The sequence below is a fragment of the Lissotriton helveticus genome, chromosome 3_1 (genome assembly GCF_964261635.1).
Source record: "Lissotriton helveticus chromosome 3_1, aLisHel1.1, whole genome shotgun sequence".
NCBI lineage: Eukaryota > Metazoa > Chordata > Amphibia > Caudata > Salamandridae > Lissotriton > Lissotriton helveticus.
This window is the reverse complement of record NC_136061.1, coordinates 1,052,531,444-1,052,555,427: the sequence shown is the minus strand read 5'-3', so window position 1 is coordinate 1,052,555,427 and position 23,984 is coordinate 1,052,531,444. Positions and strand designations below refer to the sequence as shown.

The following is a 23,984-nucleotide window of genomic DNA, read 5'->3' as shown; positions in this document are numbered from 1 at the left end:
CTTCATAGAAGCTGGATGTACGCATGGAGCTCATAATGAATGGGGATCAGACTGCAGTCTTCATTCTCAGGCTGCAGTCTTGTTACTTAGAAGCCATACCAGTGAATTTGACCCATCCTTTTCCCTTCTTTACCTCAAAATTATGTCCAAGTCTCCCCACTGAAATCAAGAATGTCAGTGCCAAACTTTTCATTAAACCACGTCAACTAGGTCATAAATATCTGTTTCATCTATGTACAAACAATAAAAAGTGTTGTCCAACATGATCTTTCAAACTTAAACCATTGGGCACAGCACCCTCTCCTCCTCTGTAGTCATCTAAAGTAAGATACCCTAATTTATGATTATAATGTTCCACATTCAGAGACTCCAAACAATCTGTAATACCATAGACTACTTCTGACAGAGACTCTGGAAACTGCAACTCCTTCCTCCAGAGGTCCTCACCCATTTAATTGTCCTATTTTTCCAAGAGGATCTAGCTGAAGTCCCTGTACATTGTGGGCTCGATTCACAAAAGGATTTAAACTTGCAAAGTGACTAGTGTGGAATCTTAGATTCGGGTGGAAACTCTGCACTTGTGGCAGAATCTCCTCACTCGGGGCGGAAGCTCCACATGCCGCACTGCAGAGGGTGCCCTGTGTGGCAATTCCACCCTGAGTGCAGAGACTCGGCCCCGATTGCGAAGGCTCTGCACTCGTAACCTTACAAGTCATAAGTTCTTTTATGAAGCGGGCCCTGTGTCTCTTTCTTTAATTGTAAATTCAAGAATTCACACCCATGTGCTCTTCAGCGAGACATTTCTCATAAATCTAAGCTACTGTCCTATTGTCTACTGTCCACATAGCATAGGAGGTTATGCCAAGTGCGTCCTCACCTTGAAGATCTGGCATTTCTTCGTGCAGGCAATTAAGTATATTGAAAAGCACCAGACAGCTACACAGCTCATATGGCCTAGTTTTTGCACTGTAACTTCCATTTTGTAATCCCTGTTGTCAGCCAATTTTTCTTGCGCCAAGATACTACCCAGGCAGTCAGTACTGACAGGGCCGGACTGGGAATCAAAACCGACCCTGACAAAGTGCTCGGCCGGCCCCCCTCCCCCCACATGGGGGTTGGGGGTGCAGCCGAGCTCTTTCCCAGGGCCGGTTTTCGTCCGATTTTGTTACAGGGCGATTTTACAGCTATGCTGCAAAAACGGCCCTGTAACAAAAACGGCCCACAGGGGCCCAAAACCGCCCCCCACCTGTGCGGCACACCGGGGGATTGCCCGCTATGGCCAGTCCGGTCCTGAGTACTGAGTTCTGCCAATGTACCTAATGAGCAAATAGCTACAAAAATTAAATACATAATACGATGCCCAAATCTCCATGCCATTATGTTAACAAAGAGAATAAACTGTTTTGTTTTGCTTTGTTTTGCAAAGGTTCTGATAAATCAGAGTGCAGTCGAACAGTCATGGTGACAGAGTTTATATTTACACTAAAAGAAATATGTAATGAAACGTGAGATAACGCTTTTGTCCTTCTATTTCTTTATTGAATACAGAATTGACGTTGAACTGGGTTAAACTATTATCCACAGTTTTATTTTATTAGGGATGCCGTGTGGACATACGGACTCACCATGCCTCCTTCTGGATCATAAAATCTCTGTATGAGTTGCACAGCAGTGCTTTTCCCAGCTCCACTTGGTCCAACAAAAGCTGTTGTCTCCCCAGATTTAACGAACATGCTAAGATTATCTAAAATCTGAAAAAAAGAGTTGAAAATTATTCTTATCAACATGCCTTCCAGATATTTTGTTCCAAGCTAAAACATTTAATTTCAAATTTTCCGAAGCATCACTACCTTTAATTATAATGATGCTTCAATAGTATACAATAGTACACAAGTTGGAACAGCTTTCTGTTTCATTTTTAAGCATCATGTACATCAGGCCACCCACTGTCTGACTTTTCCAAAACAATGTAGCAGAGGACTTGGGCCTTCATCACAACGGATGCATGCTAACCATGGGAAAGTAAAACTTCGCAAAAAGACTGAGGCAACATGGTAATTCAATGATAGTTCAGGGCTATGGACATGACTATTTTCCTGATATAGAAGCAATTGGCTAAATATTGGACATAAAGGTGCTCATTACGATGTTGGGCGGAAAGCCTCTGCCCAACTGTCGGAATCTTCCCAACCGCGTCGGAGCCCTTCCATCTGACTCAGCCGGTTTACAGTCCGACCGCTCGATTACGATGTTTGTGGTCGGAACGTAAACTGGCCGTTCATTTCGACTCTGTTCCGACCGACTCGAGGTGTATTCCTGTCAGTTGGAACCGCACCGTAACACCCTATGGATGCTTTCCCACCATTGGGATTACAATGGCAGTTTCCAACAGCCTTTCCGCGTTGGCTTCCTGACACGGAAAGACTTTCAGAGAGTGACTTTGGGGCCCCTTGCAGGACCACCTAGGCCCGCAGCCTACAGTTGGTGACTGAGGCGGTACCTAAGGTACTCCCCTGTAAAACCCTGCAATGTGTGGCACGCACCATGGGGTGCCTGCGACAGGATGCAGGGTTTTACACACACACCCCATTTTCCCATAGGAGCCCGTGTTACTGCCGGTTCTTGGGAGTAACACGAGTTCCCATAGGAAAAAATTAATCCAACCAAACAATGTTCGATCGCATCGTAATCTAGCGGTCAGAACCACCAACCTCAAGTCGGTCGGTCCCAAATCCGAGATGGTGTCGGGCGGAGGCTTTCCGCCTGACATCATAATTAGCCCTAAAGTGTTATTTGTAATCCACTGACTCCCTAACCGCATAATCCTATAAATGCTGCCTGTGTGAGACAGCTGTGTCACAGTGCTGAAATAGTTATACTCTCTAATTTTTCATATCTTGAAAGAAAGTTAGCATTTGAGACAATCACATGCACAAAATCTAATCAACAATTTAATATGATAATTCGCAATTTAATTTACTAACCACTGATTACCAAAGAATATTGATTCTACATAAATGTACAAAACATACAACTGACATTCATGAAGAACTGGCATATAGTTAAAAGAAAAAGCAGGGTTGAACCAAATGTGTGGAATTTGTGCATAATTTACATGCATGCTTTGCTTTATTATTGCACAACGGTCCAGCCTGAACTGCCAGGCCAGCTCCTCTCTCAGCTGGAACACAAGTAACCTGGTTTTGTCTTTATTAGGATTCATTAGTAGGGCATAGCTAGCTCTGTTCCAGTGACACAATCTGCACATTACCCACATCTGGTTATACCTATCCCTCTTTGGGTTTCACACTGCAGTTTACAAAAAAGTGATTAATGAAATGTTTCAATTAATCTCAGCCTCTGGTAATAACTCAGGCTGCACACATGTCCATCGTTATTTTACACATCATGCCACCTCAGTTTGGGTCTAGCCATACGCAAATTAATCTTGACCGCCTCCAATAGGAACAGTCCAGACAGAACTGCCAAGCCAGGACCTCCCTGAACCGGAATACAAGCAACCAAAATCTGGTTCTGCCACTATTAATGCTCACTGGTCGAGTATAGCTTGGTTCCAGTGCCACAGTGTGAAAGGGAACAACTTTTGGGGGTGCCCATCCCTCTTTGGGGGCTGCACTGAAGTATACATAAAAGGGATGGGTGGAGTGTTTAAATGAATCTCAACTACTGGTAATTACTCATGGTGGCATCCCAGTCCATCGTTATTTTGCACACCATGCCATCTCAGTTTGGACCCAGCCATAGACCAATCATTCTTATTCCTGCTCCAATAGCAACAGTTAAGCGAGAACTGCCAGGCCAGGTCCTCCCTGAACGGAAATACAAGCAACCCAACCAGTTTTACCCTAACTAGAGCTGATCAGTCGAGTATACCTTGGTTCCAATGGCACAGTGTGCACACGAGCCAGTGCTGGTGATACCTTGTCCACATAGGGTGTCACATTGAAGTATACAAAAAAGTGATGAATGGAATAGGTGAATGAATCACAGACACTACTCTGGCTGCATCTCAGTTTTCCCTTGTTATTGTGCACACCAAGCCTTCATGGCTCCCTTCCCCAACATTAACTGGTCTAATAACTAGGCCTACACAAAATTTTAATTATGCCAGTATCATTCGCAAAATTAATGCAATGTCGTGAAAATTTGCATGATATAATTTTACATAATTTTTACCTACAGAAAAATGGTTCACAGAAAATATCTAATGACATTTTCTATGTGTGAGATTTTCACACAAAGAATTTCTTTGTATGAAAAATGTCATGCAATATAACAACAACCCATATTTTACCCAGAAAACAACATTAAGTATCACAACGATTTACTAGGGACAAAATCAAGGAACTAAACTGGAACCAACATATATACATTTTGCGACCTAAAAGACCATACACCTAAAAACAACTTCACACCTACAGAACTACTTGACGTCCCGGCACCATTAACAAGTGAAAGTAGCATGCTATGGAGAATGTGCCACCTTCCACAACCGGCCAGCCAGCACCATCCAAAATGCAAAGCTCTACTTCTTTCTGCAAAGGCCATGGATCATAGTCTATTCTGAATCATAACCCATTACACCTGAAAGATACCACATCTGGACACAATCTAAAAACCACGGCCACGATTTCTCCAAGCAAAGTTAGCCCCATACAAAGAACCACACACATCAACCACTTCATAAGACACAGTATACACAATGTGAAAACACATGCCCATGCAGGGTAAGCCAAAGGCATTCACATTTCCGATCAGACAAATGCCCAACTTCAACAAAGACATTTTCAACCTTGCCCAGGATGTATTGCCTCATGTTGAGCTGCACAACCATTCAGAAAGTCACATTGGATGACATTTGCAAGCAATTCTGGTTCATAGCAAAATATGGTATGCTATGCTATGTTATGTTATGTTATCTGTATTTGTATAGTGCACCTACACCCATAAGGGTATTCTCGTGCTATCCCACACTAAGTCAATATTGTAAGCCAGGGACCCTGGCTAAGCATTTTTGAAGGTTTGAACCAAAAAACAATATGGAAATATATATAGAAACAAGCATTCGTGAAACAAATACACAAATAATGAAATAATATATTTAATTCACAAAACCTTTTTTTTTTTTAAATCACAATTTTATTTGGAGGGCTGGAACTTTTCTAAATTCAAGTGGAGGCCACTTATCATCCATGATATATTCTGTTTAATGCATTTGCACTGCTCCCACAGTCAATAGGAGGATACTAACTTCATTTCTAGCCTTCAAATTCGAAATTCATTACAATCACAAAATGTTTTACATTTTTCAATTTTATATTTTGCTTCTTCATTTTTATGCACTTTATTAATCTGTTAATGATATTTAATTTTCTAAGCAGTCGAGGATCCCCCGAGAAGGCTTTAGGACCCCCAGGGTTCTCTGGACCACAGGTTTAGCACCGCTGGCTTACATGATTGACATGATTGATTAAGGATTCTGCATCAGCCCTCACCAGTGGTTTTAGTTGGTCAGGAAAGGGGTAGAGGATTCTATCACCTTAAGTGGCAGGGCAATATGTTTTTTTCACAATTCATAGCATTTCTCCATCTTTATTTCTATAATGAGCCGTTGAAAGATCAAGAAAGGCTAATAGACTGGGATCAAAGCTATCCCTTTGACATCGATGAAAACATACTCACAGGATGTATAGCAGGACTATTTTCTGCTATGGGTTTAATGGCTTGGTTTCCTGCACATTGTTCACTAGCTTTCTCTAGCAGAGGAAGGCTTTTGATAGGACAATAGTATTAGTGATATAGATTGCAAGGATCCACATTTATTTTCTTGAATAAAGAAGTGAAGTGTTCTACTTTGAAAGATTCTTGAAGTAAACGAAAGGACTAAAGGAGAGGTTCATGACTTTTTGCAAAGAATGGCTCTGCAAGTGAGCAAACTTTGGCACAAGAATTTTGAGGGCCATCATTAAAATTGTTTGCATGATATTGCATGATATATATTTTTAATGAGGACTCCTTCAAACATAGGAAGGAACATTATCTATTGCTTCTATGTGCAGTGTAATTTTGTCGACTCTGACAATTTTGAACATGGTTATGTTTCTGTGTTTGACGTCTGAAATCTAAGTGTGTAAGCATAGGGCTTTATTTAGTGAGTTTAAAGCTCCGATTGTAAGCTTGCTTAACAGTTCTTAGGCGGATGAAAGATGATTGCATATTGCTTGCTCTCCATCTCCTTTCTAATTGTTTCGTGAAGAATCTTGTTTTTGTTAGTTCACCTGAAAAAAACTGATTACTTTTTTTTTAATTTAATTTGGTTGACACAAGTTGTTGGTCACTTTTTAGATTGATGCAGTGTAGCCATTGACTAATTTATTGATATAAATTAGAGTTTAAGGCTGTCTTTTGAATGCAAACTTTATTCTAAACATTTTTCTTCATATTTATCCATGTGTAATTTGACTTTGTCTAGGTGAGTGGCTTAGTGGTGGTTTATTAGGTGGGTGGTCATAAAGCAAAGTTTTCATACAATTTTGATGTTTAGGTGTTGGTTGCTCTGTCTCAATGTTCACTTTTCCTTGTGGGTATCATCTGGAAAATGTATTAATTTTCACAGAAAATAGGCTCTCTTTGGGTATATTATAGACTATAATGATCAGTGCCTGCAATATTTGCTTGATATGCTGTTTGCTCTCCATGTACTAGTATGGTACATTTTGAGAATAGGGGGCTTATGTAGACTTTGGAGGATGCTGGATAATCGCTAGATAGTGGCTGATGTACTGCTTGTAGTTATCAGATAATGTGGCCTCTAAGCACTTGCAATAGAGATGACAGAACACTCACCATTTTTGGGGCGATGTTTTGCATTTACTAAACTCCAAATAAGGTCCTATATCTTCAGCAAACAATTATGTAAGTGCCATTTGTAATGATCATTGGTCTGCTCAATTGGATACTAGATGTTTAATAAAGGTAAAAGGGATGAGTTAATCTTACCTTCCTCGTTGATATTTATATGGCATGATTCATTGCATTATTCTATTCAAATCTAGTTTTTTTTTACCTGCATTTGTTTCAATATGTCAATGGCCACCCCTATTATTTGTTATAAACATGGAATGAAAAATACCGTACTGATTTGTGAACTTACTTTATAGGTGCAAATCATACAATTTTTAGGATAAGTATAAAAATATGTATTCATTGATTGATGGATATGATTTACCTTAACTTCAGGCCTAGAAGGATAATTAAATGTCACATTATGAAATTCAATCTCCCCTTTGACCTTATCCAACTTGTGTCCTTCTTCAGACAAGCAGTCAATGGTAGGCTCCTGAAGGGAAAATACAAACACCATAATGTTAAATACGTTGTTTGGCTACTGAAAAATGTATGCTGAAACAAGTACATTTTACAACTTTTTATATAGAATTTTTTCAAAACCACATAAGGACACAGTCAGAAGTCTTCAGACTGGTCACTATAGAGACCATAGAATATATTTCATAAACAGCCTGAGAACTTTTAATGATGGAATCCAGGGACACTACTAAAGAACACCTGCAAATGCTTGGGATGGTCTTGGAATTACTGACTGAGGCACATTTGAGACAACCTCTCTTTAACTTTCTGCTTTTGTTAAATATTGGTATTTCACGGGAATTGAAAAATGTCTTTGTTTATAGCATCATTCTAATTCTTTCAATTTCCCATTAAATAAAATGTACATTGGAAATCAAGAAAGCTTGTCTGAGATCACAGAAAATTGGGTTTCTATGAACATGTTTGTATGGTTGGGTCAGAGGTCTTGCTAAGCAAAGGCTAATATTTCTATAATCTTGTGAATTCTTTATCACAATTGGCACTTAATTGTGACATCAATTAAAAAAGTTTAATGTGAGTATCCAGGATGCAAAGATAATATCTCAAATTCTCTATAGTGGAAAGGTCTGAATTTCTCTGTGTGAGAAAACTTAAACTTTCCCCCTGCCAGTCTAGTGACACTTTTTGTACTTTGTGCTAAGAATTCATGGAAGTGGCATGATAACCTCATATTACTGAAAGGTGCTAAGGTTGTTGGGTCAGGGAAGCATGTTTTAAGTTCTTGATAGCAGGTAGATCTTTCAAAGAGATACTTATATGAAACCGTGCCACTCTCTTCAATTTGATAAATCTTCAAAATCTTTTAATACTAGAAGAGGACCCATTAGGCTTACCTTAGAGCACTAGCTGTTGTGACTTTAAGAGGTAAACATTGGATGTGATAACTCCCTGTGATCATATCACTCATTAGACTTCTGAAGGCCTGCAATTTAGCAGTGGGATATATCCACTCATGTTGGAAACTGCAGATGCCATAAGATAAATTCCAACACTTGAACTATGCAAGTCATAATCCCCTTCTGAACATCACTCACTGCGCTATGGAGAACTGGAAAGGTAATCACTTACCACTGTAATCACAAAGAATTTATTTTATTTTGTTTATTTATTTAGAAAGTTTTATATAGCAAAAGCGTGACCCAAGAGTATCAGAGAGCTGTACAGAGGAAAATCCATACCCTGTTACATCACATATGGTACCAAGAAACAGCAAACCGAATACAAAACATCAGGAGCGTCATCCATGGTCGCCCTACTGGAGACCACGGGTAACAGGGTGTTGTACAAAGGAACAGTCATAACCCATTAAATAAACATGTTTTAGCAAGCAAAAGCAAAGCAAACACCAGACTTTAGGTTGGTCGTCCATGGTTGCTCAACTGAAGGGGCAACAGCGACACTCATGGGATACGTGTCTTAGTGAGAGGGTACCCCTGATGTCAGGCGGTCCCGGGGTCATCTTTCATTCAGCTGGTTATGACAGGAATCGCTTCAGTAAAATCCTTTTAACCTTTGTCTTGAAAGCAGACATTGATAGGTTTGATCGAATCTCTGACTTGATAGAGTTCCATAGTCTGAGGTTTGATCATGAGAAGGTGTCAGCATAGATCTCCTTTTCTCTGCATTTGGGAGGCTCTAGCAGGAGGGAGGATGCACTCCCTAGGGAGCAGCTGCCCGAGAATGTGATCTTTAGTACCTATGTACCTATGTTTATCTTAGTGTAGGGCTTTGTGCCTCAGGAGCTATCTTCAGATGGATCCTGGCTTCAAGTAGGAGCCAGCTGAGAGACTTTAGAAAGGGTGTGATATGGTTGAAAGATCTCATACCTGTTATCAGTCTTGCTGCGGTATTGAGGGTCACCTTGAGTGGTGGGAGGTTGAGTAGGAGAGACATACTGTGTGTGGCTGAAATGGTGTGCGCTTGAATGTTGAGATTTTTATCCAGGATTATCCCCAGGGATTTAACTGATTTGATGATGACAGGTTTGCAATTGAAATTGAGGGTGTCTAGGTGGTTGATCCATCCTTCAATAGGGGCTGCTGTGGACTGTGGAGACGAGTAGGAATTCTGTTTTCAGGGAGTTCAGTTTGAGGTGGTTTTGAGACAGCCGGGATTCGGCTTTTATTCAAGGGTTGTTGAGTCCGATGATATCCTCCGGGTAGGATGTTTTTAAGTATAGCTGATTGTTGTCCACACACATGTGGTATGACAGGTTTGCATGTTTGAATTTGGATTTCAAATTTCAATTTGGGGCTTATCAGTATCTTCACTGTGTGCACATTGCATAGTGAAATTGAATACCACTTCTTTCTCTAGCCAGATCTCGCTTGATTTTGTTTGATGGTATTATCTTGGATAAATAGTTCAAATAAGGAATTAGGATTAGTATACCGGAGTCTCACTAGCGCTGATTTTTCAACTGTCATGGCTTGATGAGTCAATTTTCAGGGAAGTTTGCAATGGCTGCCATTCTTGTAGAGTTGACCACCATACCATATGCGGTGGAAAGCTCTGTGCCATGTCCAAAGACATTGCTGCATTCCAAGATATTTACAAACTTTGATGGGGTGGTGTAATCCATTTTATAAAAGAGATTTCTCACTGAATGCTTATGAAAGCTTGTACTAGAGTTATCATGTTTTCTCTTTAATAACAATTATGCCACAAGTTTGAAAATTGAAAGATTTGCATCACTTTTTTTAATTGTCTATTTTGCAGTATAGCTGAGGTTATTAATAGTACTGAGTAACAATGATGTTGACTCAGAGGGCAAAACTTATAATAAGATGTAAGTTAAGAGAAATGAATACAGGATTTGAGTAATAGAATGCTATCTCTGAAATGCATCTTTAAACTGAACAAATATGTAAGGGTTAATTCTGCAGAACTTGATATTATCTCTAACACATGTTGAGCAAAAATTATAACGTGGACATTTGTACTTACTCTGTCTATTGTTTCAAAAATATTTGCTGCTGCTCCACGGCCAGAAGCAAAAGCCTCCAAGCAAGGTGAAGCCTGTCCAAGGTTTAGAGCACCGACTAAAACACCAAAAAACACCTAGAAAAGAAGAAAATATATGATTTGCTGTTTAACGGTAGTTCACTACAACATACAAAGAGTAGCATTCAATGGATGCTACTTTATAAATTACCAAATATTTATTGGTTTGTGCATCTGCATTTTACTTCGATCTAAAGGCAAATCGTATAACCCATTACTTGCACACCTGTCATACACAAGGCTTTGCTGCTTTACACAGAAAACAAAGACTTACAATGTTCCTGCAATATTTATGTGCTAGGCGGCCTATTTCCCTTGTCAGCAGTCACCTACCACGACCTGCAACCTGCTCAGTTAGGCCCATGGACTCTTCCACAGTAGTACAATCTTCATAATGTCTATCAGTGTGAATAAACCCAACTTCACGTGACAGAGTATTTCAAGATATATTAAGTTATACCTTGGCAACCACTACGAAATCATTAAGAATGCCCCTTTGAGAATTCCCAATGTTTCTGCAACAATGCTGCAGTGTATTTTAGAGAGAGGATCTTGAAGATCTACACTGATTTCAAGGTTAAGGAGGACAGTTCTCCTCTTCCTATAGCCGGAGAGGATATTGATGATTGGACACCCATCATAACGATGTCCACTATTCCCCCTATATCCTTCATGATAATAAAAAATATTCTCATGCATTTGACATCAGGTTCACCAAGTGATCCTTGTCCTCCCATAGTCTTACAGCTTGTACGTGATCAGATTGCAACCTTCCTGGAAAAGGTTTGTGATCAGATAACACGTGTTACCCCAACTATGGAAGGAGGTGATCGTTATTCCCCTCAAAAAGAAAGCAAATGGAGATTCAGAAGATCTTAAAAATCTCCAAATGATCTCACTCCTGCCTGCACCGGACAAAATATTTGGAAAATATATTAACCAAGAAATGTTAACGTTTATTAACGCCCAAGGCCTTCTGGACCTATTGCAGAATGGTTTTCGGAGTGGTCATAGCACAGAATCAGTTCTAGTTGCAGCGGCAGATACCATTTGATGCCATGTGGATCAAGGAGGTGCGTCCATCCTTGTAATGTAGGAACTCTCAGCAACATTCAACATGATATCCCCATCCGCTGTGGTGCAAAGACTGTGCCAAGCGGGGTTGAGGGATACAGCTGTGGATCTCCTGGGTTCCTTCTTGACAAATAGGACCCAAACTGTCAGCTGGGGAGACTTCAGGGTGGAACCATTCTGGCTCCTTTGTGGGGTGCCGCAGGGGTCCTCCATTAGCCCCACCCTGGTTAATCTTTATGTTGTACCCCTGGCAAAACTAGTGAGATCGTTCAGCTTTCAGGCACTGTCCTATTCAAAAGACACCCAGATTATTGTTTTAATTACCAATAACATGGTTCCAGATGCAGAGAAATTCACAAATTGTATGACAGATACCAGCATCTGGATGAAGGAGAACTGTCGGAAACTAAATGCTGCAAAGGCGGAGATCCTGGTCTTTGGGGCACACCATTTGGTGTGGTCTGAATCTTGGTGGGCAGAGATATTTGTGCCAGTACCGACTCCTGTTGTGATTGCTAAAAACCTGGGGTTCATTTTAGCTAACATCCCCACTTATAGTCAATGGGACCATGGGTTCTTCACCACCAGGTGCCAGTACCCCTGAGGACAGCATTTCACTGGTACTCCCCTAAGAGACCACTTAGATCCAGCTCGCTGAGGAAGGTGATCATTCCGAGAGTTCAGAAAAACAGATGGGGCAACCGTTCCTTCTCTATAGCGACGGCCAAATTATGGAACACTCTGCTCCTCCATATTGCGAGTCTAACCTTCTATATAACCTTCTGCAAATAACTCAAAGCGTGGATTTTCTCCCATCCTTGACCTCAGTGCTTTGCTTTCTCCCAGCAATTTTTCCAGTGGCAGTACTTTAACGCCCATGGGCATAGTGCACTTTATACACCTAAAATGCAAATTCAAATATAAAAAAATTGGGAAATGCTTTTTGGTCACTAGTAAAAAGTTAACATTGGTTTGCTAACTACTAGACTCAAACTAACAGAAGGCATTGGTTAATTTCTTTCTGTCAATTTCAAAATAAACAGAAAATTACAAGAATTATGGGAAGTCAAGCAAAACTCTCAAAACAAGGTGTCAATTACCAATTGGGAACTTTCTATTTAACCATGAAGCCTTTAAACACAGGTTTTAGGTCCATCCGCTTTAGGGTGGTCTTCCCGCCAACATTTTGTCTTAATCCTCCATTTTGTCTGATATCATTTTTGCTGGCCTTGCGACTCTGAGCACTTTAACACTGCTAACCAGTGCTAAAGTGCATATGCTCTCTCCTCTAAACTTGACAATATTGGCTTATACCCAAATGGCATATTTAATTTACTTATAAATCCCTATTGAAGTGGTACTATATGTGCCTAGGGCCTGTAAATTAAATGCTACCAGTGGGCCTGCAGCACTGATTATGCCACCCACTCAAGTAGCCCTCTAAACATGTCTCAGGCCTGTCATTGCGAAGCCTGTGTGTGCAGTTTAATCTGCCATTTTGACCTGGCAAAATAAACCTTTTGATTAAATAAATGGTCAAATGCACACAGAATTTTCCACATAATACTTTTTGAATGCTCAAAGGCAGGATCTTGGTGGGCAGCACTCAACTTGTGCTCTGTCCCAAGCACAGTAAAAATTCCATGAACTAGCTGGTGCACGGGGAGCGCACCAGACCTGAGACAGACAGCCTGTAAGTAAATGTTGAGTTTTAGCCAAGTAATCCATGCTAAACAAAGTTTTATTCAAGGTCATCTCTACATCATGACTCAAATCACATTTCACCCTGCTTAACCATAACAACATATATGCATTTCAGGCAAGCAGCCCTTTGCCAGGGGTAACTACAATGTAAAAGAAATCCATCAGCAATCCGTAATAACTTCATGAGCATAATTTAAGAAAAGATGTGTGTCAAACACAGCACCAAAGCATGCTATGAACCATGAAAGTGCATGCTGTAGATTTTTGCTAGGCCCAAAACCTACCTTTTTAGAAAATATAAGCCACGTGTAGGCCCTTCCAAACCAGATGGCAGAGTGCAGTGTATTTAAAAGGTTGGACATGTACTTTCAAGTTTTACATGTCCTGGTAGTGTACTGCAAGGCCTATCTCTCCCATAGGGTAACATTGGAGTTGCTTTATTACATGTTACAAGTGTAATTTCCAAATGAGAAGAGGAAAACAGTTCAAGTTTGGTGTCTCTAGAATCCTAATTTAAAATCCTAACTTATGGTGAAGTCGGATTTTCAATTACAATTCTAAAAATGGCACTCTTAGAAAGTTGGCATTTTCCTGCATTATCTATTTGGTGCCTGCAGCCTCTCTGGTCCTATGACTGGGTGTGGTTGGTAGATGGGTTGTGTGTATTTCTTCTAAAGAAAAGCCGCCCACAATGGGAGCTTAGGTGTGAGTGGATGGGCCATCATTGGCAGTGTGGGATGGAGGAGCTGGGCCCAGTTTCACTTACACTTGACTATGCTTTGTCCTGTCTCCACACAAAGGGCTGCATGCCTCCTGGAGTTAATCTGGAGCGAGAACAGGGAAGGCAGGCTATCTGTGCACTTCAAAGGTATGCCTCTATAAGCTTCTTCCCCACTTCAAAGGCTCCACTGGGTATAAATACTGGACATCAGACACCACCACTTTAGTATACTGCTGGACTTGTGAATACTCTGCCATGAAGAAGGACTGGTGTGCTGCTGAAGGACTGACACTTGCTGGACTGTACTCTGCCTGCCTGATGAGGGTCTTACCCCAAACTGGTCCTAGGATGCTTGTTCAGGTCCAGGGTTGACCTGGCTTTGCAGGTCGGGCTGGACTGTTCCCATGAGGCACAGGGTCAATACTAATTTGCATATAGCTGGGTCTCAACTGGGTTGGCGAAGTGAGCTAAAGAACGATGATGGATTCATCCCAGATCTTTGACTGGGGGTGAGTGACCCAGAAGTTTCAGTGCTCCGTCCATCATCTCCTTGTGTTTGCATTAGTTAATTTATCCTGATAATGTAGGATCTGTGAAGAGGAAGGCAGATGAGGCATCAGTGGCTCTATTACTTAAAACAAATCTTCATTACTCTGATTCCAAGGTCTCCCAGAGTCCAACAAGCAATCTCCCATGTATACTATTGTTTGGGAATATGCAGGATGTGTGGAGTATTCGGGGGTTCCTAATGGAAGCAAATGGGAAGGATTTACAAAAAGATGAAAAGTGTTTTAGGCTGAGAATTGATATCGTTTTTGGGACAAGGAGGTTTTTTTTGCCTCTGGGTGACATCTAACCTTTTTAGGTATGCACTGTGAAGTGCTAGCCTTGGGTCTGGAGTAAATTAGAATACTGGTCAGTAATGAAGCCGTTCATGTTCATAGGACAGTGCTTGCGGACTCATCTGTAATGTTAAATTACTTGTGAAGCACAGACATTGACCGGTGTGGAAGTTTTGCCTTTAAATGGGTGCTATTTTTTGCCACCGACAACAGTCCCCGCAGTATCGTTATTTGTCCCTTGGGATAATTACTACTCCAAACAGCGGGCCAGTCATAATGAGGGCCCTATAATTGGTATATGTGTTACAGTGAACTGCTTCAGCCTAATTATTGCCTATAGTAGGCACACAGGAAATTAAATGGTAGTCCAGTATGGGCAACAACAATAAATAATCTGCAAATGTTACTTCAATGAAAGAAGTAAAAACGATAACACATACCTGTAAAAGATTTCCAGGGGAATATTCTTTGTCATCAAGAACAAGTTTTGAGCCATACCAAAAGGCTAATGCGTAACATAGGAAAATTATAAACCACATGTATCCACTGAAGAAGCCCATTATCATTCCTTTTCGAATTCCCCAGCGCTGGGCAAACAACAGGTTCTTTTCATACCTATTAAGACAACAAATTAACTATAAATGACATTTATTATAATGTTTTATCAATTTCACAAAATAATCCTTCAATCTAGTTTTAAATTCAATAAGTATCATCCATACAACATTTTCATAGAAATTGTCCCAACCTAAGCTAGGAGAGACACTACAACCTGAATTTACAAAAAAAAACCTATGTACAGGGGCATAGAAATATATGATCTTTAGAAAACACAAATGCAGAATTATTGCAGGCTTTGAACATACATTGTCTCTTAATACCCAATCCTTAATCCTTTTTGCTTACCTATGTTGCAGTAAATCTACCATTGCTAGCAAAGCAATGGGTCAACTCATAATATTTTTGAGAAACTTTAGAGAGTATAAGCTCTCTGAAATCCCCACTCCAACTCCTTTGTTGAATATTTGCCAATGTGTTAGATTACACCATTCTGGGGTGTGATTATGCACGGGTAAATCACTTTACAAATTTAAATTCACGTTTTGTGAATTTCCTTATCTTATAACTAAAGCCATATGCATGTTTTTTTTTTTTTTGCAGAGTTTTATATAGCGCGAACTAGACCCGAACCGAATCAGGTACATATCACCAGTTACGTTACATGAGGACACACATTCATTTTAGGCACGGGGAGATGAAGTGATTTGCCCAGAATCACAGGAGGTTTTGGCGTCGTTACCGAGACTCGAACCCAGATCCCCAGGTCCGAGGTCGAGCACCCTAGCCGTTAGGCCAACTCCTCCTCCTCCATCTCCATGTGTAAGAAGAAATGGCTTTGTGAAATAGATAGTTACATGTAATAAAATATTTCTCTGGTTCTATTGAATGGTTTGAATATTAATAAAAAAACTGTAATCCAGTCATCTTGAACCGGCTTGTGTCTATAGTTCTGTTGGAAAAGAGAATTAGTTAAACATGGTCAGATTTCCAGTCTAAGAGAACAGGCTGTTCCAGGCATATTTAAAGATTTTGGAGCTCATTCAGAAAGGTAAATATTTATGTGTATCTTTATCCACATGTACATACATTCAACTAAACCTAGATGTAAATCTACACTTCTTTTCTATTCACCATTTCTGAGCTACACTCAAAAACGGTAAATAACAGAAAAGTATAGAGTTACACTTTGTTGTAGACTTCCATATCCCCACCGCCTCAGATCAGGGGGTAGAACCTCCTAGAACAGGATTACTTTTGCAAAGATGCTACTAGTAGCTATGCACACACAGGTGGTGAGCACCCACAGTGGCAGAGATTTTGCTGTGGAAATGTATAGAGAAAATTGTTAAGGTTTATGATTCTTTAAAAAAATATCAACTACCTTTTAATAAAAAATATAAATGCTAACCAATGTTAAATATGTATTGCTAAACAACAACGAATACATTAAAAGTTGTAACACATTGACACATACAAAATGTGTGTATTCATTACTTAAAATATAGTAAATAATAATTAAAATCTCTTCCACACTAACATAGTTATTTTTCTTTAACATGTAGAACATTTTAATTTCCTGCCTCTGTTGTTTTCTAGGGGAGTGTGTTTGTACTACCTGCGAATAGGTATGTGTGGTGCTTGGCCTATTCCAAGACTGGTGAACATTTACAGAACAACAACAACGAATTGATTAGGGTCAAGGCGGGGATTTAAAGACCGAGCTCTAGTAAGCCCCAAATATACAATGAACTACAAAAATACCAGAGGGTCTAAGGGCTGCTAAGTGAACGCAAGACAAAAAATAACAAGAAACTAGATCACCATCCCTCGTGTATGGTCTACCCGCGGTCACCCTTCACCAAAACCCTCATAGTGGTCAGGAAAGGATGCCCATCAGTCACCACACGAAACCGCCCTTCATCATTTGGGTTTCTTTTAAGACCACCAGAAAGGGTGCCACTTGTCTTTCACGAGGAGGGCCTAGATGTTAAAGAAGCCTTCAATCGTTCAGACAGATCTTCCGTGGTCTTACTACTCATTTGTGAGGATGTACAAGTAACAGGGACTGATGTCGCAGTGCAAAAAGGTGTGTGTGAACAAGAAAAAGTGCGTTAAAATTGGATTAGGGGGCACTGAAAACAAACTTTATTCTGTTGTTACCCACTTTACCAATATTAAAAAGTAGTCGGAGACAATCAAGGCATTATAGACTGTATAGATGTGTACTAAGGTCGACATGTTTCAGCAACTACGGCACAATTTGCCATTGCTTTCTTCAGGACCGATCTCTACTTATAGCTACTGCAAACTAGTGATAATAAAAAACTGTGCTCAAAACCATACAGAATACAGAGGTCACCTGAATCCACTAGGTGTCCGTATCATTTTCCACCTTCCCAGTTCAGACGAATTTCCGATTTGGGAGATGCACAGACCTCACCCCACCTGGCCACAGCTCAGGAAAAGGGGAAGCACCGCTCTGTCCGTCGCGACTCCGCGACTCAACTTCTGAGCCCATCGGGGAGAAGTTGAGTCGCGGAGTACCGACGGACTAGTTTGCAGTAGCTATAAGTAGAGATTGGTCCTGAAGAAAGCAATGGCAAATTGTGCCATAGTTGCTGAAACATGTCGACCTTAGTACACATCTAGACAGTCTATAATGCCTTGATTGTCTCTGACTACTTTTTAATATTGGTATAGTGGGTAACAACAGAATAAAGTTTGTTTTCAGTGCCCCCTAATCCAATTTTAACGCACTTTTTCTTGTTCACACACACCTTTTTGCACTGCGACATCAGTCCCTGTTACTTGTACATCCTCACAAATGAGTAGTAAGACCAAGGAAGATCTGTCTGAACGATTAAAGGCTTCTTTAACATCTAGGCCCTCCTCGTGAAAGACAAGTGGCACCCTTTCTGGTGGTCTTAAAAGAAACCCAAATGATGAAGGGCGGTTTCGTGTGGTGACTGATGGGCATCCTTTCCTGACCACTATGAGGGTTTTGGTGAAGGGTGACCGCGGGTAGACCATACACGAGGGATGGTGATCTAGTTTCTTGTTATTTTTTGTCTTGCGTTCACTTAGCAGCCCTTAGACCCTCTGGTATTTTTGTAGTTCATGGTGAACATTTACACCTGTTAGGAACCTTTAGGATTGCGGTTACTTTTGAAATGTCGTTCCGGGAATAGCTGTAGTATTACTGTTTTATGGGTGTATGTTTGTCCTAGAATGTTCTACCCTGAACCCATCTGTAAAGTTTGCTAAACACCTCCCAATTAGTCATCCATTTTCACCCTTTTCCAGGTAGTCCCCATTGTTACTTCCACATTTACCACTAAAACATACACCCCCGTGTGTGGAAATCTCAGCAACCGGAATGGAGATTGCCACAGAGAAAAGATAAGGAGGTAAAGGCAGAGGTATCCATTAGTAGGTTTGTGAATAGCATTTTGTAGTATTTGAGGAAGACTAAGCTAGCACTATTTTAAATACTACAAAATACTGTTTGTGAATGGGACCCTTCATGTTTAAAATAATATATTTAGGTATTAAGTTTAACCCCTTCAGCGCAGCGCAAATTTTCGTGCTGTGCTGAAGGTTCTAATGAGCCTATGGGCTCATGACGGAACGGTTCCGTCATGAGCACAGCTCAACCAACGCTCATGACGGAACCGTTCCGTCATGAGCATGGAAGGGGTTAAAACAATACTTAAAGTTTGTAGTGAAGACAGGGTTCTGCTTACACACATTGCTATGTTAGCATAAGTGTGTTAGAAGTTTATACGCCAATTTGCCACTTTGCAGCTTTTGCACACAACACTACATTTAACTGTTGTTGTAAGCTAAATTGCTTGCTTTTTCTTTGCATGAGAACGGTCTGTTTTTCACGTCCCTAGACTTACACCGCCACCTTAGTCTGTACACTGTGTGCAGAAGTCTTTAAGATCATAATAACAATGTATGCTGTTGATTCGGTTTGATCGGCACACGCTCTAGAAACAACACGCACACAGCTGCAACCAACTGAAATTCTAGTGCCTTTAAGATTGTATCACATGCATGATTTGGGCACTTGGAGAAAAAACCTTTCCAGTGTTTCCAGTGACAGAGAGCTTTGCTGATCCTGTGATGTGAGTCACCTCTGCTGATCTTGGAGATATGGGTTACCCCATTTAAGCCTAGGAGACCTTCTATTATTATTATAAACCCTAGTTTCTAGCAGGGGAGGTTGGTTCACAAGGTGCTATACAACCTGTTTCCACTATCATTGTGACATGATTTCTCTGTTTGTGTTTTATGGAATTGTAACAATGCTGATTGTTTTATTTCTAATCATATGCCTGCTTATGTTAGCCAAAATACTGCATCTTAGAGCCCGTAGTTGAAAATAAACATTTTAAACTTTTCCGTGTCTCTGATTACTCACGTTGTGGACTGGTATGAGAATAAAAACGAAACAGTGTTCTTGATTCCCACCATTCCTGAGAGTACCCAAGTCGCTTGTTCTGGGTTATCTAATCATTGGTAGCTTCGCTGTAGTACGGAGAGCTAATGAGACACTGATGCTAGTCGGATAGGGGTTCTGGATACTGAGGTGAGTTCTTTGGTACACCACAATTCACTGAGGTCCTTGTTTCCTGTGCATAGTTCTGTGCATGAGCAGAATCCCCGCAACAAGATTTACCGATTTCATTCATAGTCTTTAATGAGAGCTAAAGTAAATGAAGGCAAATACAGCTGATTTCAACTAAATTCTGATTGTGATCTCTATATCCCCAAATGAAAAATAGTTGTGACTATGCCTTGGTAAATACTCATTCATTGTGCATAAGTTAATGTATTAATTAAGTGGATGATTTACAATAGTGCAATAAATGAATGGATTATCTTTTCGAATGCTGAGATAGGAAATGAACTGCTATATAACTGAAAGCATGCTAGATAGGATGTTTCATTTATAAATTTAACAATGGTTGGTATAGATCGAACAATGGTTAGGTGTAATACAAATAAATACAGGACAGGTTGGGTTCAGTGAAATAAACGAAAGACTACTATATAATTGATAGAAACACAAAGAACATAACAAGTAACATGACTATCGCAAAGTGAAATGGATTACACAGTGTTTCCAAATATGTCAGATACTATGTTTTCTTGAAAGAAAGACAGTAGAAGGTAATGTAAACAAAAAGATAATAGATGTGACCTACAAATGAGACTGAGGGAGGGTGGTGTGATAATTCACATTAAACAGGACAAGAGGTAACAAGTACAAAGATTTTTTTAAATGCCGATGGTAATATGATGGGAATACAATGCAGATGCTATGATGTTTGATATGTGATGGTGGCAGTTTCTCTCATTCGGCATATGGGATTTGGAAGGAAGGTGAACAATGTTACAGACAATTATTTAAATTGGATCAGAAAAACATAAAGGACTCATTTGGAAATTAATTATGATTGAAAGATTATGAAATGTTTAAACACGTTGAAAGAATCCATAGAAAATATAAGAGTGCTTTACTTAGTGAGCTAAAAAATATTTACTTGCATATTATAAGGATGGGTTCAAGTATAGTCTAAAGATACACTACAACACATTGAATCTTAGCTCACACGAAGTGCAGAATCAATCACAATAGATAATCTGATCTACCAAACTGTAAAGAAGACAAATAGTCTCTAACCTTCTCTGATATCCTATTCAAACACAGTGTTCAGAGCCTAATTAAAATGTACACACATATTTTAATATAACAAGCATCGGGGGTGGAACCAAACCCAAGCAAGATGGCAGCTTGATGAAAGAGATTCCCTGATCCCACGCTTTTATCTTTGAGCTGTTCTTGATACGCCATCTACGGACTTTCGATGGGGGCCCAGATAATCCTAGATCTGTTATTATGTGCCTTCTACATCAGCACCATCCTTCGGCTTTCTCGCCAAAACAGACATTTTTTGTACAATGGCCGCTGGATCACCATCACTGCCAACTTGTCTCATGCAACTAACCTCATTCAGAAAAGGTTCTTCGCCCTCTGCCCACTTCTAAAATGCAAAGACACATTCTATATCCTATAAAACCTTGCAAGGATGACTGTAACTGTAAATAGCAAGACCTAGGAATTTACAGACCCAAAGGTGCTGGAGCCCTTTGATGACACTTGATGTGTTCATGCTATTGTGACTGTGACATCACAAGCCTTCGGCAGTGGTGATGCACCCACCGATCAGGGTGCTACAGGTCAGAGTAGGTCTTTACCCAAGGGTGCACAAAGTAAACCCTCTCCATCCTACTGTGCTCTGCAAGAACCGGATCAACAACTTGGGCCCTCGCCACATACTACACTGGGGAAACACGTCCAGATTGGCCCTGAAATCCATCCCAAAAGTGTTACTGAAACATTATCTATGTTCGATGTTCGTATCTTGACTGAGCTTCAGGCTGGGAATGGCTAGACAGGTCCGGCCAAAGTTTAAAACCTCTAGAGTTGTTTTGATTGTTCATTTCTAGGTCTTCAAACCCTCTAAATTGGTACACATACCCAGAGGTAGATTTTTTAGGATTACAGTTTAGACATACCCTCAGACTGCTTAGTTTGCTCATCATGGTTTTTCAACATCTGCAAATTGTCTTCTTGAATTTGAATGGGCCCAATAACTACATTAAATGGAAAAAATATATTGACTTATCTGGAAAACAAATCTACTGATGTGGCCCTCCTCAAGGAGACTCACCTAACAACTTCTCAATCCTCCAAACTGCAAAGAGACTGGGTGGGTAAAGTGATTTTTGCACTCAGTCTTCTGCCTAAAAAAGGGGGCACTGCTAATCTGATTTACAAATGAGTGATGGCCCATGTCTGTCAAAATTGGAGGGATACAGATAAAGGCTATGTTTACACAAAACTTAAAATTCAAGCTTCCTAGTTCACGATAGACAGTATACATGTACCCACTGGCGTAAAAAAAACCTTCCTCGCCTCATTACATAGACTACTGGTGGGCTTCGGGCACACTCACCTAGTATTAGGTGGGGACTAGAACTCAACACAGGACCCCATCCTTGACTGAGCAGCTCCCCTGGAGACGGGATGGAACAGGGGCAGGATGGCCCTCCTAGACCTTCTGGCAGATCATGTTCTGGCAGATCCATGGTGTCTCCTCTGCCCCAGGGACCACAACTTCACCATATATTCCTAACCACATTGCATAGAATCTAGGATTGATTTTTTTCTGGTAGCAGAGTCCCTTATCCACAATCCTGTCTCTTGCAAAATCTTTGGCAATGGGCGTACGTATCATTCATTGGTCTAATTAACTTGGATATGCAGATACTTTGAAGCAGCCAAGGGGAGGTGTTGACTCCCAACTAGTTAATTCTCTGATCCAGAGGCCAAATGGAAACTGCAACAGCATTTTCACACCTATATTTCATGGAATGAGGGCTTGGTAACGTACATAGAAATGTTTGGGCAGCTAGCATGGTCAACTTATGAGGGAGTCTGCCCTTCAGCATCACCGCAACCCAGAAAAGAGGCACTAACTACTCTGTCTGCTCACTACCGACAACACCCAGTAATAAATAATTTCCATACAATATCCTGCCACTTGCTAAACTGGACTTGAATTGCATGTTCACTTCCCTGGCAGAAAAAGTGCTGGGACAGTCAAACACAGGCATTATGAGTTTGGAGGAAAAGCTGGCCATCTCCTTGTCCCAACAACTCAAACAGGAAGCTGCCAATCGGTCCAGTGCTCAGTACCCCTCAGGGTCTACTCAATGACCCAGTCCAGATTGTTGGGGAAAGTGCATCTTTTTATGGGGAGCATTATTCCTCAGAGGTTGACTCCACACTGTCAGCTGTGGAATAGTTTTTTGACCATCTGACTCTTCCCCACCTTACAGAAAAGTTGGCTACCAACTTGGATAGAGATGTCTCTGAGGATGAGATCCGGGAGGCTATTAAAAACATGTCCCCTGGTAAAAGACAAGGGGAGGATTGAATACCTCTTGAATTCTATGAAATGAACGACAAGACTATAATCCCATTATTGTCTAAGGTCTAGAAAGCATTGTGTGACTCACATTACAAGCACACTAAATTCAATAGAGCCAATATTGAATTTAATAGAGCCAATATTGTTCCCCGTTTTAAACCAGACAAGCACCCTTTTCATTGTAACAGCTACCTCCCCATTTCTCTTCTTTATATGGACCTAAAAATACTAACAAAGATCCTAGCTATCCACCTGAGGAAGTTTGTTCCTTCTATGATCCACGGGTCCCTAGTAGTTTTTGTTCCACACAGCTCTTCTTCTAATCAAATGAGGCTCCTGTCCTACGTCATATGGCAATCTCCCAAAGCCCATAAAAAGAAAGTGGCACTTCCTTTGGATACCGAGAAAGCATTTGATGGAGTCGAATGGTCATAACTATTTCAGACCTTACAGAGAGCACTTTATTCAAATGGTGAGCCTTCTCTACATATCCCGAATTGCTACTATTACTTGTAATGGATTCCAGTCTCATGAATTCAGGATTTCGAGGGATACCCTTTGTCACACTCCTCTATTTGTTGGTGTTTTAACCACTGGCAACAAACTTTCGAGCATCTACTGCTGTTTCTGGGGAACTGAAGATTCTTTTGTATGCAATGACAT

The 23,984-nt window shown here is 40.5% G+C and overlaps 1 protein-coding gene across 1 annotated transcript in view; it reads right to left on the bottom strand.

The window, feature by feature from the left end:
* ABCB11 (ATP binding cassette subfamily B member 11) overlaps window positions 1–23,984 on the bottom strand; it is a 574,638-nt gene that overhangs the window by 157,011 nt on the left and 393,643 nt on the right. Inside the window, exons 11-14 of the mRNA XM_078681619.1 lie at window positions 15,195–15,369; window positions 10,357–10,470; window positions 7,250–7,360; window positions 1,626–1,751 (exon numbers count right to left, since the gene is read on the bottom strand). Of these exons, the coding sequence (XP_078537745.1) occupies window positions 1,626–1,751; window positions 7,250–7,360; window positions 10,357–10,470; window positions 15,195–15,369 (526 nt within the window). The remainder of the gene's footprint in view (window positions 1–1,625; window positions 1,752–7,249; window positions 7,361–10,356; window positions 10,471–15,194; window positions 15,370–23,984) is intronic.